The sequence below is a fragment of the Cladophialophora immunda genome, assembly GCF_000835495.1.
Source record: "Cladophialophora immunda strain CBS 83496 unplaced genomic scaffold supercont1.2, whole genome shotgun sequence".
NCBI classification, from domain to species: domain Eukaryota; kingdom Fungi; phylum Ascomycota; class Eurotiomycetes; order Chaetothyriales; family Herpotrichiellaceae; genus Cladophialophora; species Cladophialophora immunda.
In genome coordinates, this window is record NW_015622542.1 from 1891207 (window position 1) to 1907745 (window position 16539).

General features: G+C 52.8%; 3 protein-coding genes across 3 annotated transcripts; 2 read left to right on the forward strand and 1 right to left on the reverse strand.

The window, feature by feature from the left end:
- Positions 1-162: 162 nt before the first annotated feature.
- On the reverse strand, positions 163-3997 carry PV07_02973 (uncharacterized protein; the record flags this gene model as incomplete). Its single annotated transcript, XM_016389630.1, has 2 exons — positions 163-3867; positions 3918-3997. 2 exons carry the CDS (start codon positions 3995-3997, stop codon positions 225-227), a joined length of 3723 nt encoding a protein of 1240 aa, XP_016251532.1. The 3' UTR covers positions 163-224.
- A 1105-nt stretch (positions 3998-5102) lies between these two features.
- PV07_02974 (uncharacterized protein) lies at positions 5103-6358 on the forward strand (the record flags this gene model as incomplete). The annotated part of the gene is made up of 1 exon (XM_016389631.1): positions 5103-6358. Exon 1 carries the CDS (start codon positions 5360-5362, stop codon positions 6356-6358), a length of 999 nt encoding a protein of 332 aa, XP_016251533.1. The 5' UTR covers positions 5103-5359.
- A 613-nt stretch (positions 6359-6971) lies between these two features.
- Positions 6972-8841, forward strand: PV07_02975 (uncharacterized protein; the record flags this gene model as incomplete). The annotated part of the gene is made up of 7 exons (XM_016389632.1): positions 6972-7145; positions 7222-7288; positions 7345-7511; positions 7568-7696; positions 7752-7823; positions 7873-7938; positions 8002-8841. 7 exons carry the CDS (start codon positions 6972-6974, stop codon positions 8839-8841), a joined length of 1515 nt encoding a protein of 504 aa, XP_016251534.1.
- Between the last annotated feature and the right edge of the window lie 7698 nt (positions 8842-16539).

Here is a 16539-nt window from a genome sequence, read left to right on the forward strand (position 1 = left end):
CGCTGAATAGAGAGGACCAACAGTTTCTCAGCTGAGCCTTGAAGGAGTTTCCCACTGCAATTAATGCCTTAGATAATAAGCTACGATTCAAGAATTCCCTACGTTGTTCGAATAATTCGTTCAAGCCGACTGGAAGCCAGGAAGGCCACCTGAGTCCACCACAACGAACTTTGCATGAAGACTGCCCCAAGCTGCACAAACACGAATATCGTTCGTAAGTAAACCTAATTGATCCCCATAATCGATTCCAATCGTATACGCTCCAAGCTTAATGCGAACGCGCCCTCTCGCTGCCTCATTTGCTCGGGACTAGGGGAGGCAGTCATTGACCTGGGAATAATGTCTTTGCTCCCCTCTTGGACCATCCCTGGTATCTCTGGACTTCCAGGGTTGAAGAAAGCGTACACCTTCCTGCTGAAATTAATCTCGGCCACCCTGGAAGCACTCTGCCCGGCTGCATCGGTAGCGTCTCTGTCGGCTCCATGAGATATCAAGAACCGAACGGCTTCGAGATTGTCAGCCGCCGCTGCTAAATGCAAGGGGGTTTGTTTTCGATTGTTTCGCTTTTCAATCTCTGCACCGGCATCTAACAGGACGCGAAGTCTGTCGACGACGCCCCGCCTCGCAGCGTAGTGAAGAGGTGTCATACCGATATCGTTTTGTGTATGGACTGATGCTCCCCTTCGAACCAATATATCGACTATTGATGCATCTGGAGGATCATCAGCCATCAACGCCAAGTGTAAAGGGGTTTCTCCCTGTCGAGTGCGCTTCTCAATGTCTGCACCGGCATCGAACAGAATGTGCAGGAGATCCACGACGCCCCTCTTTGCAGCGTGATGAAGAGGCGTCATGCCGAACAGGTTTTCTGCCCGGACAGCTGCCCCGCTCAGAACAAACATTTTCACCATAGGCACGTCCCCACGGATGCATGCGTTGTCGAGAAATGAGAGTTCGGCAGTATCCCTGGCTTCCAGGTTGACTCCGCATGCTATCAGATCGCGCGCAATCTCCCGCAAGCCGAATGTGACCGCGATATCCAACGCTTTCTCCAAGCTCCAAAAGTTCCACGCAGGTGGCAGTTGATATGTCGCATCTAGGACGCGGTTTCGCACCTCGTGGATGCAAGAGCCTAGACCCAGCGCAACGCAGGCCTGGAGGAAGTCTGCCCAATTGACTTGATGGAAGCGGTGCCGACGCGGAAGGAAGAAGGCATTCTGGAAGGTGTACCATATATAATGCCACCAAGTGTTCCCACCGAATGCCAAATCGACGATAGATGACTGGAATATTCGAGCTTCTTCAGCCCTGCGCAAATGGTTCTGGAGCGAAGTGATGGCATACTTCAGCAGTGGAAGCTCCGAGAACACAATATCCGTGATCAGAGACATACCCCGAACTGCCATTGCCTGCTTTAATGCTGTGGAAGTCTTCTGATCCTCCCAGGCACAACTCAGCTCAACGGTGTGCTGGGCGATCTCGGCCTCCTCCGCCGTCACTTTTGGTGTCATGGACTGCAGAAATGGCACCCCTGCCTTATCCGCCTCGTATCTCAGTAAAGTCATGGGAGCGCATCTCCGTACTTCTCTATGCGACAAGTAAAGTAAACAAGTTGTGGCAATTTGGTGATGACAATTGCCATCGTGAGTTGAGGCGAGGTTGGATGGCTGCAGCAGTGCGAAGCCAACCCGTTGTAAAAACTCGGGAACGGTTTGGTGAATGAACTGAACGACTTCGTAGGCCGGGGAGGCCGAATCCCGGTCAGATATCGGGCGAACCTCGAGAAGGCCACGAGAGCGGCTGCGGATGAACTTCTCCATTTGCTCACCTCTCTCGATGAGATGGTCAGATTGCTTCCACGAAGTCAAGGTCGCCATCTGCTTGCCGGACTCAAACTGTACCGCCAGGCACAGTTCGACCGGCGTCAGTCTCCGGGAAGCATACCACACCCACTTGAGAATGTGGAAAGTCTGCACTCGTTCATCTTCCGAGAGCTTCGTGAATATCTGTGTGTACAGGGCGTCAACGCCGTTCGGAGACTTAGCGAGTGAGCTCATCTTGCTTGCAAAGGACTCGCCGTCATCATCGTTGATCCACATGGCTGTCGTGACCAGATCGACCCAGAGAAAGACACCTTCAGCTTGTTGAAGGATGGCATCTACTAACCGGCGATTATCGAAAGTGTTGACTATATAGGACAGCTTCTGCCGGGTGAATTCTTCGATGTCCGCAGTATTATGTCTTTCTGCCCATAGTTCGGGGCAATCCTTTAAGGTGATGTTTGGATAATGTCGGCTGGCTAGACAGACTCGGAAGCTGACTGCAGATGTGGCTATCTCGTGAGGGAAGAGCTGCTCGAAGAAGTGTAGCAGGTTTCGAACGTCGTCCCTCGAGCCTTCATCGAGCGCATCCAGCAAAAGAATGGTCGGCTTCCAATGCTTGAGTTTGGTCAGCGTCCTTGTTACCTCCATCAGTTCTTCCAATCTCCATTCCAGATTTTTCCCCTTGCTAAACTTCCCGTTTTCGGAGGCCGAGACGAATTCCTCCAGCAGGCGTGTGTTTTGCGTAAAGATCCGATAAAGCACGGTCTTGAAGAACCCTAGAGTCGACCTTTGAAGCTCAGAGCCGCCGCCGTCAAAGAAGTAAGCGGCGATCGTGTGCGTTTCGCTGTGATATCGAGACTGCAAGTCTTGCAAGACTCTCTTCATTAACGTCGACTTCCCGGATCCTGCCTTTCCTTTCAGCCAGAGGAATTTATGTGCACCTTGGAGCCACTCCGTATACTCTGCTGTCTGCAGAAGCCAAATGCCGGTTCCGTGGCACGGCTCGCTGATCAAGCGTTGGCGATCGTCCATTTGGGGAAATTGAAGGGATTCGAGCATTTGTCGACATTTACTCTGCAAGATCACCTCGTTTGTCTCATTTCTTCTAGATGTGTAGACCACAGACAGGGCTTCTGGTTCACTTAGTTGTTGCTGGAGTGTCAGCTTTCCCAGGATATCTGACAACTCTCCTACCACTTGCAGATAGCCAGGATCCGTGCGACTGTTAAATCTGCACATGCCCATGTGATTTCCGGGAAGATGTTGAGCGCGTTCTCGGGTGTCACCGAAGCTTGAAGAGATATCTGGGACGATTTTTTCCATCAGGCCTCTGACGCCTGCGACGCCGGACGACTCCTGGAAGGTTCGAACCGTAAAGCCTTTCTTCCTCCATATCTTCAAAAACTCTTCCTGTGATAGCTGCAGCTCCAGGGAGTCGAAATGCAAGGCCCGTATATTCGAATCGTTCGTGTCAAAGCCTACGGCTGACACAATCCTCCTGAGCATCTCACCGTATGGAGCGCATGAGCTTCCGCGATGAGGAGTTCCTAGAAAAAGAATGCCAGAGGTACAGTTGGCAATGTTTTGGAGTTCCGGATCTTCGTCACCGTAGGATCTTCTGAGCGTCTCTTTGACAATGATGCCTCCAAGCGAGTGGGCAACGAATATGATCGGCCGATTGACACATTCTCGGCGAATTCTATTGAGAGAATACAAGAGGTTCTTCGCATGGTCAAAGATGTTGCCCTTGTCAGCCGCCCCGCCAAAGAACCTCGAAACGTTCGAGTCGTAACCCCATGTTAGTATTCGAGTGCTCTTGCATTCAAACGGTAGCAGGTCGCGTGGCCAAAATACGGCCTCGACAGCCGCTTCGAGCTTCTTGGCTTCAAGATTATGGGATGTAGTCGATTTGGCTTGTTCACTGAAGTTGGTCGACCTTTTCCACCCCAAGCGTTCCCTGAATCCGAGTCGAATCGGACTTCGCACGGGTTTACTGGTCCATGTCCTACGCGGATGACCTTGGATGCCATGCACAAAAATGATGCTGGGTCCCTTTCAGCTGCCTCAAGTCTGGAAAGGCGTCCATTTACTCACTCTGCTTCAGGGTGACCGGATTCATACAGGCAGGTAAACCCAGTGTTGTTGACAGGGCAAAGCGTCTCGGTAGAATCCATTGATGCCAATAACTTGACGGACAGACCAGATCCGCCGATGATGCCTCCGAACACTCATCATTCTGAGATGGAGGAATTTACTGCCAGGCTGAGGCTGAGGCAAACACCTTCAAACTCTTGGAAGCAGCGCGGGGCCCGGGTGGTTTTCCAAGAAGGTCTGCCGACCGTAGGTAGTAGTAGTGCACAGAGACGGTCGGCTGGCCTAGTCCGAACAAGTCAGGCCTGACGTCCTCGGGACAATTCATCCAGCACAGAACCTGGTCCAGGACGCAATCTATTCCAGGAGGTTGTTTTCACGACAGCTAGCCCATGACATGCGTCCTACGTCTGTTCTACACTCTGACTTGGGTGCCGCGGGGGTAAAAAACAAGACGGCATCAGCCGCGTCCCAAAGGGCGGAAGGGCGCGAGCCGACGTCCAAAATAAATGGCAGAGGCTGGCGAGAACAGGATGAGGATGGTTCTCTAGTGGTGTCCTCTGACTTACCGCTCCGAGATACTAGTCATGGGTAGAGATATGTACTCTGTTATTATGCACAGTGGTGCCCCTATCCTTATTAGCAATATCAGCTATAGTTACTCTAGCGGTTACCTCGTGGTTATCTCGAGGAAAAAGGCCTGCTGGCTGACTATTCGTATGTACATGCAACTGGGCAATTCAGTGTTGCCGCCCTATCCTCTAGCACGTTAAGAGGCTGGTGCAATTTAGCGCCTTGGCATGTGCTAGGGCCTTGCTCGGGGCGCCTGTTAAGGCAGCACTAACTTGCTACTCGAATGACCATTTGGCAGCTTGGGAGACTTACCCCAAACCTGGGTACCTGGTTGGAGAAGATTCTGCTTCTATATTTTCTTTAGGTAGATTCGTCCATTCCGATTTTAAGCAATGCTATGGCGAAAGTCTAGGCAAGGATGTAATGGAAACAATACATTTTAGCAACGAAATAATAGTGGGATGTTGAGGCATCGCCCAGCATACATTTTAATGTGGATAAGCTTGTTCCGGTTAGTCCTCCGGGGTTGAATCGCCGATCGGGGAGCACGACCACTATTGAGTCTCGACAGCTTTCCCCCGAGGTGACTTCTCCCCGAATCGATAGACGTAATCATCGACATGTATGCCCTTCGATATATGTTTTGAGGCTCTATTATCTGCCAAAAAGAGTCCTATTACTAGGCTTTGTTGAATTGAGCTCCCCGTCTCGGCGAGTCTACGTACCTTACCTAGAACGCTAGAGATCTGCGACAGTCTTACGAGAGGCATCTCGCGGAAACGTGTTTGTATATCACCAACTGGAACGAACGACGACTTCACGCATCGGATCTGAGAGCATCGCCTACTGACTAGCATACTGCTTCGTTTGCCATGCCTCCTGTACGGTGCAACTTTGCCTCAGCACTCTATGACCGCATGGTACCTCTTGCGGTCGGCGAGGTGCAACCAGCGGGGCTATCGGTGAACTTCATCGACGTTCATCACCCGCGCGACATCTTTGATCGGATGATAGCAAACCAGGAATTTGATGCTTCGGAGTTGTCCAGTTCGGAATACATCACTCGCCATGTCGCTGGAGATCGCACCTTCATTGCGCTACCGGTTTTCCCTTCTCGAGTTTTCCGGCACAGTTTCATCGTCGTGAACAAGGAGAGGATCAGGGAGCCGAAGGACCTCAATGGTAAGAGGATCGGAGTGCAACTGTACACGATGACTGCCGCCGTCTTCATCCGAGGTCTACTTCAACATGAGTACGGCGTCGACATATCATCCATCGAGTGGGTGGAAGGCAAAATGGAGGGACCCGGCCCTCACGGCAAGCCCTCTGCCTTGAAGCCCCTGAAGCCGATCAAAATCACGCAGAACACCAATCCCACCAAGTCCCTCTCCGATCTTCTTGAGGCCGGCGAGATTGACGCCACAATCGGCGCTGATATCCCAGCCTGCCTCGGCAAAGCACCGCACATCGACCGTCTTTTCCCAGACTTCAAGAAAGTGGAAATGGACTACTACAAGCGCACCGGCATTTTCCCGATCATGCATCTGGTGGCCATGCGCCGAGATTATTACGAGCAAAACAAATTCGCGGCCTCAGCCTTGTACAACGCCCTGAACGACAGCAAGGAACTGGCCAGGAAGCGGATGGAGAGCACGGGCGCGCTCAGATACATGCTTCCATGGCTCCCTCAGGAACTCGATGAGATCCACGAGGTGTTTGGAGAAGATTGTTGGCCTTACGGCATCGAGGAGAACCGGAAGACTCTGGAAGCGTTGGTGCAGTATCTGTATGACCAGTCGATGATTGAGACGAAGGTGCCTATTGAGGAGCTCTTTGCGCCAGTGAGGAAGATCAACTTCAGGATAGGCTAATAGACAGGGCATCTCCTTCGTCCGCACAAAGGGCTCTGCGCCATATAAACTTGATCACAATGGTCCGAACTGCACTGAGACTACTATCGGACTAAGACAAAGCATTAATAGGTGTCGGTCGGGCTACCCAGCCGGGGATTCCTGGATCGGGGAGACACCTATTCCCGACTCTTCCCCCGCACTTGTTTTCTCCCCGTGACTGCCCCGGAACTGCATCCCCGCTTATGAAAAACCCTGGTCGACCTCCTGTTCCCCAGACATTAGTTCCTGTTGTTAGGGCGCGCGTTGAACACTCCGGCCTCGCCCACACCTCGACGTTTGCTCGAAGCTCAGGACTCCCTGGATCCGGCTGCTGGCGTTAGGGTCTTTCGAGCCATGGCGTCGCGAGGCGGAACAGGGTGATAAATAAGATAAACGACTTTCTTTCGTCGAGCTGGATGAGTCTTTCTCGCCCTTTTTATTTTCATTCCTTTCCCACCTCGGAGTGCTTGCTTACACTGGCTGATCGCCAACGGCCTGGTTGAACCCCCTGTATATTACGGCCTCCTCTGCCATCACCTGAATCCCTTTCCTTAGGAACCCTTGTCTGAGATTTCGTCTCTACCTTGCCGCCATGGCTGCCGCAACAGTTGGCCAGGAGAAAAGCCTGCGGGTCCTGGCGCACGTAGAAGACAATGACGGCATCGACATCGAGCTCGAAAAACACGGCCAAAGACCTCCCTTGAAGCTTGATGAGCACGGCCTTCCTCTTGTGCCGCAGCCTACCGATCACAAGGCTGATCCACTTGTATGTCCTGACTTTGACCCCTGTTGTCGCCAGGCAAGTGCGAAAAACGAAGCATTGGGACTGATCTCGACCACAGAACTGGCCAAAGTGGTACAAGTACTACGTGCTCTTCTTGCTGTGTCTCCTCGCTTTCTGCGTTCAATGTAAGCGTCATCGGTGTCTTGGTGGCTGATGGCGCGTGGTGCTGACTGGGCAACAGTTGGGGCTGGCATGGTTCCTGCAGCGTTCGGAGTGATTGCGAAAGATTTCAAGGTTACGCACCAGCAAGCCAGCTACTTGACGACATCGTACACGCTCTTTGGTGGCATCACGCCTCTGCTGTTGACGCCGTATGTCAACATGTATGGTCGAAGACCTGCATATCTGGTGAGTAACCCAGGCATCTTGCGTCGTGGATGAAGTCCCTCTGACAAGGACCGCAGATCTTTACTTTGATCGCAATTGGTGCAAATGTTGGGTCGGGATACGCTTCCACCTATGCTCGCGAGGTCGTCAGCCGATGCTTCGTCGGTATTGGCGCCAGTGTTGCTTTGGCCATTGGCGGTGCTACTGTAAGCCAAAGCGCGATCCTCGCTATCTCCTGACCACAAGACTAACACGCACCAGATTTGCGATATGTTCTTTCAGGGCGAACGAGGAAAGTATATGGGCTTTTACGCTCTGGCTGTCACCAATGGCGTGAGTAAACATAGAACCATAGGCAAATCAGCAACTGACAAGTTGACAGCCCCATTTTGGTCCGATTGCCGGCGGTTATATTGCCTTAAATCTGGGGTGGAGATGGATCTTTTTCGTATGTGCTACGACTATTGACTGAATTTTACACTTAAGGACGAATGTGACTAACTGCCCCCAGATCAACGCCATCATCTTTGGTGTCGTCCTGGCCATCTTTCTGGTCTCGTTCCCCGAGACACTCTTCTCCCGCACGGACTTTAGCAAACTCGAGAACCAAACCTACTGGCACAAGATGGCCTTCCGCGGTAAGGTCTTGGACCGCAAATTGACCGCGTCCGATTTCTCCGCCAACTTCAAGATGCTCAAATACGTGGCGATCACAATCCCCTGCATCTACTACATGACGACCAACACCTACGGCTCCATCGTTTTCGTTCTCACGGCGTCATCTATTAGCGAGAAGCTCTACGACTTCAACACGGCCCAAAACGGTCTGTTGCTGGGCATTCCCCTGACACTCGGCTGTCTGATTGGAGAATCCTGCACTGGTTGGATCTCCGATCAATTGATCAACCGCTACGCTCGCCGTCACGATGGCTACAGGAAGCCCGAGGCTCGTCTGTACCTCTGCTTCCTCGGTCTCTTCTTGCCCGCTGGCTTGATCATCCATGGCCTCTGCGTCAACAACAAGACGCCATGGATTGGTCTCGCTGTCGGCATGACGGTCGCCAGCGTCGGTGTTCAGGCGGGCACGACTCTGACCTATGCCTACTGCACGGACTGCTACAAGCCTCAGGCCGCAGAAGTGTCGACCATCATCAATCTGTTCCGCCAAATCTTTGCCTTCACCATCGGCTTCTACGCGCTACCCTTCGGGGAGGGTGTGAGCTTCGGCGCTGCCTGGGGCACCTTTGCCGCCATCAACTTCGTGACCTGGTTGGGTTTGCTGTTCCTCATCTGGAAAGGCGAAAAGATCAGGAAGGCGCAAGGTGAGCCGAATCTTCACAAGGACCTGTGATGCGTCTCCTTTGCGGGTTTGGTTTCCGATTGAACAGTGGTCGGAGAGCCTATGTAAGGGACTGGATTGGGATTTAGGCAACGTCGTCTTGTCTGGACAAAGTCCCATCATTTTGGACAGCACAGTGACCAGAGTACAAGTATTTAGTCGATTGCAGCGTTTCATTGTCTATACGCATAGAATGTCTGCTCTACCCGTCTCTTAAGTACATTGGATGGTGCTATGTGCTATACACTTTAGCTACAAGGGGTCGTCTCGGTCTGTTGAGCTCTCCACTTCGAAAACATGGCGATGGTAGACCAAAGAGTAGTCGGGTGGTCTGGTGACCTGGCCTAGGTAGCGAAATACCACTGCCGGCATAATCAATTGCAATCCGGCGTCTCTCCGCGCCTCGCACAAACTGGGGCGTAAGCGAACTCTGATCACAAGTCCTTCCGCGAGAACGTCGAACAGTTGACGTGGGACCTGAGATGCCGACAACCGTTCAACGGGTCAAAGCAAAGGGTCTTTTCCCGTCTGCCGGGTAGAGAACTCCGGCGAAGACAAGGAATAGGATAGAGAGACAAATGTATGTGGGAGGACAGAGGATTTTCACGCAGCCCTATGTCTGACGATTGTTTATCTCCCCGGCCCCTCTTGCGTATTACCGTCCTTCTGGTTCTCCCCGGCCGGAGACGACGTCCGGACAACAAGATTTTCCCACGTATCGTTCGGCAAACCCATATTACGCTGCGAAGATTCTCGGGAACCTGTCGGTGTGACAACCCGGACCGTTCTAAACCTTTCTCAATGTCCCCAGGACTCCCCCAGTCTCGCCGCGGAAGACCTTCGAGTGGTGCCAGAAACATGGAGACCTTCCCGGACCCCACGGTTCTCGACCCAACAGCGACGCCCGGCCGATCAAGCTTGATGAACGGTTCGTGTTGCCTCGCTTCCCAGGCTTGTCTTCTTTACGCTTGCCCTTAGACAAGTTCGCCTTCGAAATCTTCGCTCGAGATCTGCCAAGAAGGTATATAACTGAGGGAAGGCTTGAATCATCGAACTCTTCTCTAAGAGACTAGCAATCACTCCACGATCTGATTTTCCGGTAGCCAGTCTCGATCAGTTTCCAACTCCTGTAAACATGCCGTCAGCAACGCTCAGCAATGGCACAATCACCGACCCGGCAACATTCAAAGTCGCCGTCATCGGTGGTGGAATTGGGGGGCTCACAACGGCCCTCAGCATCGCCCATCAAAATCCCACTCTCCAACACATCACGGTCTATGAACAGGCTCCGGCGTACAAAGAGATCGGTGCCGGCATCGGCATCGGCGTGAACGCGGCCCGTATCTTGAAGAAACTGGGTGTTTGGCAAGCTGCAAACGCCATATCCGGCGAGCGCAATGGCGTGCACCGAAGCTGTCGGCGATATGACACGGGTGAGGAAATCGTGGCGGTGGGTGCGATGGACGAGGATGCCGACGGTGGTGTCCGGCAGTTGAGCGTGCATCGGGCAGAGATCCTGGACGTCTTGTACCAGGAACTGAGACACAGCTACAACGGTCGGGTCACGCTGAAGACGGATATGAAGGCTACGAAAGTCGAGGTAAGCAGAGTTCAGGAACTTGGATCTTCCCAGCCCATTGGCGGGTCTTTTCCCACGAGTTCCAATGCCATCCCACATCATGGCACCTATATTGACGTCCAGCCTTTGCCCCAGGACCACGGCGACCAAGTGACAATCCACTTTGCAAACGAGACGAACCCGACGGAGACAGCCAATCTGGTGATCGCCTGTGATGGCATCCACAGCACCATTCGATCACAGTTCGCCCTCGACAAGCCTCGATACAGCGGCCGTATCGCCTACCGCGGTCTCCTCCCCCTCAGCGCCATCAGCGACAAGTGGCCGTATCCCAGCTACGCCGTGAGCTGGTTGGCCCCGGACAAGCACTTCCTGGTCTTTCCCATCTCGCAAAACAAGACGCTCAACGTTGTCGCCTTCGTGACCAAGCCGGAGAGCGAGCTCGGCGACTTGAAGGAGAGCTGGACCAGCAGTGCACCCCGCGAGGAGCTGGAGCGCGAGTACGCAGGCTGGGAACCGACGGTCGGCGCGGTAATTCGCGAGATGGAGGCCCGCCCGGGGAAGTGGCGTCTCAACGACCGCGAGCTGCTCGAGCAGTGGACTTACCTCGACGGAAAGGTCGTCCTGGCCGGTGATGCCGCTCACGCGATGCTGCCACATCAAGGTTCGTTGTTTTCTGCCTACAGCCGACTCAAGTTTCATCTCACTAACTCGCGGTAACTTCAGGCTCCGGCGCCGGCCACGCCATCGAGGACGCCTACATCCTGGGCCTCGTCGTGAGGGACTACTTCGCCAACCCCGCTCCCGGCGTGGCCGCATACACGGCCCTGTATCAAGCCGTCCGCCGACCCCGCGCCCAGAAGGCCCAGATCACCAGCCGCCAGGCGGGCGACGTGTACGAGATGCAGGGCCGGGAGTTCGAAGGTATCACCTCCTACGAAGATTGTCTGCCGATCGTGCGCGAAAAGCTCGCCGGCCGGATGAAGTGGGTGTGGGGGCATGACCTCGAGGCCGACTACCAGAAGGCTCGTGAGGATGCCGGGTTGGCCGTGCAGAGTCAGTCGAAGGTATTGCCTCCGACGAACGGGGCTGTGCATGGAATAGCGAATGGACTGACAAACGGCAAAATCGGTGCAACTCAGCCGGGAGTCAATGTCCAGGAAGTCGAGGCATGAGCTGCGGAATCACCGCGTCCGGAAGTCAGGACTTGACTTTTCTCGTGCGACTTCTTTCGAGAAACGAGGTTCCCGTCGCTGAGCAGCATTGCTACTGATCGCATCCTCATCCCGGCGCAGAGGCCTGTTTGTGGGCTATGATGATTTTGGGTTTCTCTTCCCCTATCGTCTCCGATTGGAGTTCTGAAATTCGGGTTGCGTGTTCTGTGTTTGTCTGAATAGTATGTGCCGGTTGGCGTGCTACGGTGTTATAACCAGAGGGAATGGAAGAACTTAGAAGGACCAGGGGGCACTTTGCCAAAGCGCGAGACTGAAAGAAATGCGGCGACCGGGGCGAGACTTCTAGAACCTGTGCGCGGAGTAACAGATTCTGTCGAATTTGACAAGTATACGAGAAGAGGACTCGCCATACCACGTCCATGGTAGTATTGGAGTCGTGACTATGTCTTACAACTGAATTAGGTTGCCGAAGGAAGATCTCAAGTCCATTTTTCCGTCTCAAGCCTAGCCATCTCTTAGGTATAGAACTGCGGCAGCTGCTTCATTTCGTAAAAGCAGCCCGCGTCATGTCCATATACAATCTTGGCGTTGAGGAGTCTCTCCAATCGTTCAATATAGGTCAAAGACTGTAGCCATGTCGTCCTGTCCCTTCCCAGAAAACCTAAGAGCCCGTCGAGATTTAGTGCCAGCCCTTTTGCCCCCAAAGAAGTCGGTACTTACCCTGCGGTTGGCGCCGAGTATAGTTCTCCTTGACATGAAATTGATCTCCGGTGAAGACGAACGTGCCCTCGTCTTTGAGGTCGACTTGCATGCAGCATAGTCCCGCGGTGTGGCTAGCAACATCGCATTAGCATTTGACATTGACGGGACGACCATCTTCGGCACCGACCCGGGACAGTGGTGCATCGAGATGCCCTCGAATATCTCTGACACTTTGCCGTCGAAGGTCTGCCAGTTCAGTCGCGGCGTCAGGTACGAAGCTTGGTATGGGCCTCGATCGGCCTTGGAAGGGTCGTGTCAGTGCTTTCTCGTCGTCGGATGGGATTTTGGCTCAGCCCACCTTGGTGAAAAGGGACCACAGCGCCGTGTGGAGCTCCTCATCGTGGACGTAAATAGGGACGTTGGTATCGATGAAATGCATCAACCCTCCTGAGTGGTCCGCATCTAGAACATGCACGATCAGCCAATACACGACAGATTCAAATCCTCTGTCGTGGGTGTTACGGAGATGGCCCATCAAAACCGCCTTCACGTCTCTGATGTCATGCCCTGTGGCGGCGATCTGCTCAGGCAATGTGTTGTGCGCAGTGTAGTTTTTGCGCGGGGAGACATCGTACATCTGTGCGAATTGTGAGCTGCTGCAGCGATCTAGGCACAAGCAGTCGAATACGACTTACTGGCCCCCATTGTTCCTCCATATCATCGTGACAGCCCGTCTCAAAAAGGATCAGCCCTTCCTTGGGATGCTCAATGAGAACAGCTATCAGAACGAGATCAATGCGCTCATGCTTCGGGTTCGGGTTGCTTGCGGAGCCCGCTGGTGTTAATGGTCAGTGGAATGAGCATCTCTTTAGCTTGGACGTGCTTGAAGTTCGATATCTTACCGTTTGGATGTCCAGCAAGAACGTAGTTGGCATCGATCTCGATGGTGCCGAGATTAAGCAGCTATAACGTACTGTAAGTGGGAATGCATTGCAAGAAGAAGACCCTACAGACCCACATCTTGGTACCATCCGGGCAGGGTCGATACATGGGTCGCGACATCATCAACAGACTTGTCAAAAGCACACACAGATACGATTTGCTGTAAACAATATCTCATAACAAGCGAGCTCACTGGTCTCGAATATCCCCTTTTGTATTCTGGCAAGTCAGGTTTCCAATATCTCATAAACAAGCCCCTCAAGGTGGTCTGGGGGAGTATCTTACGGAATGATCCCGCCGCATGAGGGCATGGGGTTGTGGAGATCTGGGGTGATGGGATCATTCCGATTGATCGAATTCACCACAGGGTTGAGCCGTGCGAAGCAAATGGATCATGACACTGGTTGCAAGCATCTGCACGAAGGATTTGCGGAAGAGTTCCTGATGAGTCCTACCAGGTTGGTCAAGGCACCAAATCCACCTTTTTATAGTCAAGAGCATGATTGAGCCGGAGGCATGATCCTGTTCACCTTGTGATGATTTAAATAGACTCTACTGATGCCTACAATTTTCCGGACACAGAGCGAGCTGGATCACAACATTTTATCGTCTCGAAAATTCGATTTTATCACGCTCAAATGTCTTCTGCAGCTCTGCGCTCTAAGCGCTTCGAAGGCCTTGGCCGAATAGACGTACATCATCATTGCTTCCCGGCCACCGTCCCAGAACTACGGTCTGAGTTTCAGGACAACAAATTCGGAATTGCCTTCACGGACTTCCCTGTCAAACCTGAAGAGCACATTCAGTACATGGATGAGGTGGGCGTGCAAACGGCAGTGATTGTAAGTTGGTCTGAGATACCGCCAGAATGTTGGTACTGATGCCATACCAAGACTCCGTCAATCAAGAACGAATGGCACAACAAGTTCACCAAAGATGAATTCCTGAAGTTGTGCGAGGATTCCCTCCAAGCGCAGCTTGACTATGTTGCCTATAACCCTCTGAGATTCGGTAGGCGGGCCAAAATTCTTGGGGACCTGGATAGAACTGACAAGGCTTCGTCAAGGCTGTTTCGCAATTTTGCCCCTGCCTCATATCGAGGAATGCCTCGCCTTCATCAAGAAGGCTTCAACCCTGCCTCATCCCCCCGACGGATGGGGCGTAACTACGGCCATGGGTATGCCTTCTCAAGATCGGCTGATTCGAATTACTGATCCCTTCTCAGGCGAGAAGTACCTTGGCGATCCAGCGTTCGAGCCGGTATGGGCAGAGGTTTCTCGACAAGGTTCAGTGGTATTCGTTCATCCTGCAGACACGGTCATGCCGCCTGGCATCCCATTCGGCCCGTGTAGGCAAACCCCTAGTTATAAAATCTACAAGAGGACGTTTGCTGATACCGCCACAGTTGTCCAGGAGTTTCCCTTTGACACTTGTCGGGCTATCACGACGGTGATCAGCTCTGGTCTGCTTCTCCGTCATCCAAACGTTAAATTCCTCTTCTCACATAACGGTGGTGCATTCCCGTTCCTGGCCGATCGCATTGGGGCCCAGCACATTGACGAGATAATTGCGAAGAATAACAACGGACTGCGTATGCGAGACATCTTATCCACCAAGAATATATACCTAGACACCAGCATCTCAAGTTCCTACCAGTACCCGCTTCTGCAGAAACTGGGTATTCCCACTGAACGTCTTCTCTACGCCACGGATTTTCCCTATACCAGGCGTGGCGACTCCACCAGCTGTTATCAAGCAGGATGGGATGCACCGTACAAATCTGGCCTGTTCAGCGACAAAGACATGGAGGACATTGTGAGGAACAACTCACTTAAGCTCTTCCCACGACTGGCGAAAGAATATGCCAAGTTGCACTAGATGGCATTCTCTTTTCCCTTGGCCGGGTTCCTGTCGGGCATTGTCAATTGAGATCATTTTACATATCATGATCCGGGCCAGAATAAGCCACGTACTGTATGAAAATGACATGTAAATAATCTTGGTAAATCTCCTAGAGATCGTCCCTTCTCCAATCTATTCGACACACGCCAAGTATCTCCCGTCCGCGTGCTCCCAACTAGCCAGCACCAAGCTTTGATGCCGAACCGTCCAGCCGACAAACTCGACCACAGAAACTAGTGCAGTTTGCTAGGTTTCTCGGTCGTCGTTCCGGACACCGGCTCATGCACCGAATTCGAAACGTGCAACTCCTTTCTGTCCCAAAGGATAATATAAAGCGTCAGGACCCGCCGATGTCGTTGAGATTTGGGTGCTACTACAGACTTTGTAACCCTCGGAACTATTTCAACGTCACAAAATGGGGTCCGATTTTCCGTCGCAGAGTATAAGGACTAAGGCACTGGTTGTCGAAGAAGCCAATGCACCTTTCAAGTTGATGGACGTCATCTTGGACGAGGTGCGAGATGATGAACTTCTAATCGAGATGAAATACTCGGGAGTCTGCCACACAGTGAGGCCATTTGGTTGTCCACATCGGCTGGAGCAGAGAAGCTAACATTCGCTCAAGGATATTGTGGTGCAACATAACGGCGTTCCTGTTGGAGACTATCCCGCCATTCTTGGCCATGAAGGGGCGGGGATTGTGCGTCGAGTCGGGAGCGCGGTGAAGAACAAACAGCTCAAGGAAGGCCAAAACGTGTTGCTCAGTTTTCACACTTGTCGGAATTGTGTCTACTGCAAGGCCGGCAACTGGGGCACTTGTCCTCAGATGACGGCCTGCAACTTTACAGGGACAAGACTGTCCGATGGGAGCGCGCCGGCGAGACTGGTGGATGGGCGCCCTGCGCGAGGGCAGTTCTTCGGACACTCTTCATTCAGCAAAATGTCAATCGTCCCAGAAGACTGTGTGGTCCCGTGCGACCTGCCAGAAGATACCCTGGCCTTGCTAGCTCCTCTCGGTTGCGGATATCAGACAGGCGCAGGAACTGTCCTGAACGCCCTCAAGCCAGCGAAGTGGACGAAGTTTGCTGTCTTCGGGGTTGGTGCGGTGGGAGTTGCAGCCATGTTGGCAGCGAAAGCAGAAGGCGTGGAAACTTTGATTGCTGTGGACATCTTGCAGAGCAAGCTTGACATGGCAGCCGGCTTCGGAGCCACTCACCTGATTAATACCTCCGAAGTGCAAGATCTTGTCTCAGCATTGAAGAACATAGGGGTGGACCAGATTATCGACACAACCGGAGTGTCCTCGTTGATTGAGCAAGGGATCAAGGCGCTCAGCCATGCTGGAACCCTTGCCTTAGTAGGGCTTCCTCGACCTGATGCACCTATCCAGGTTGACCCCCTTGACATCAT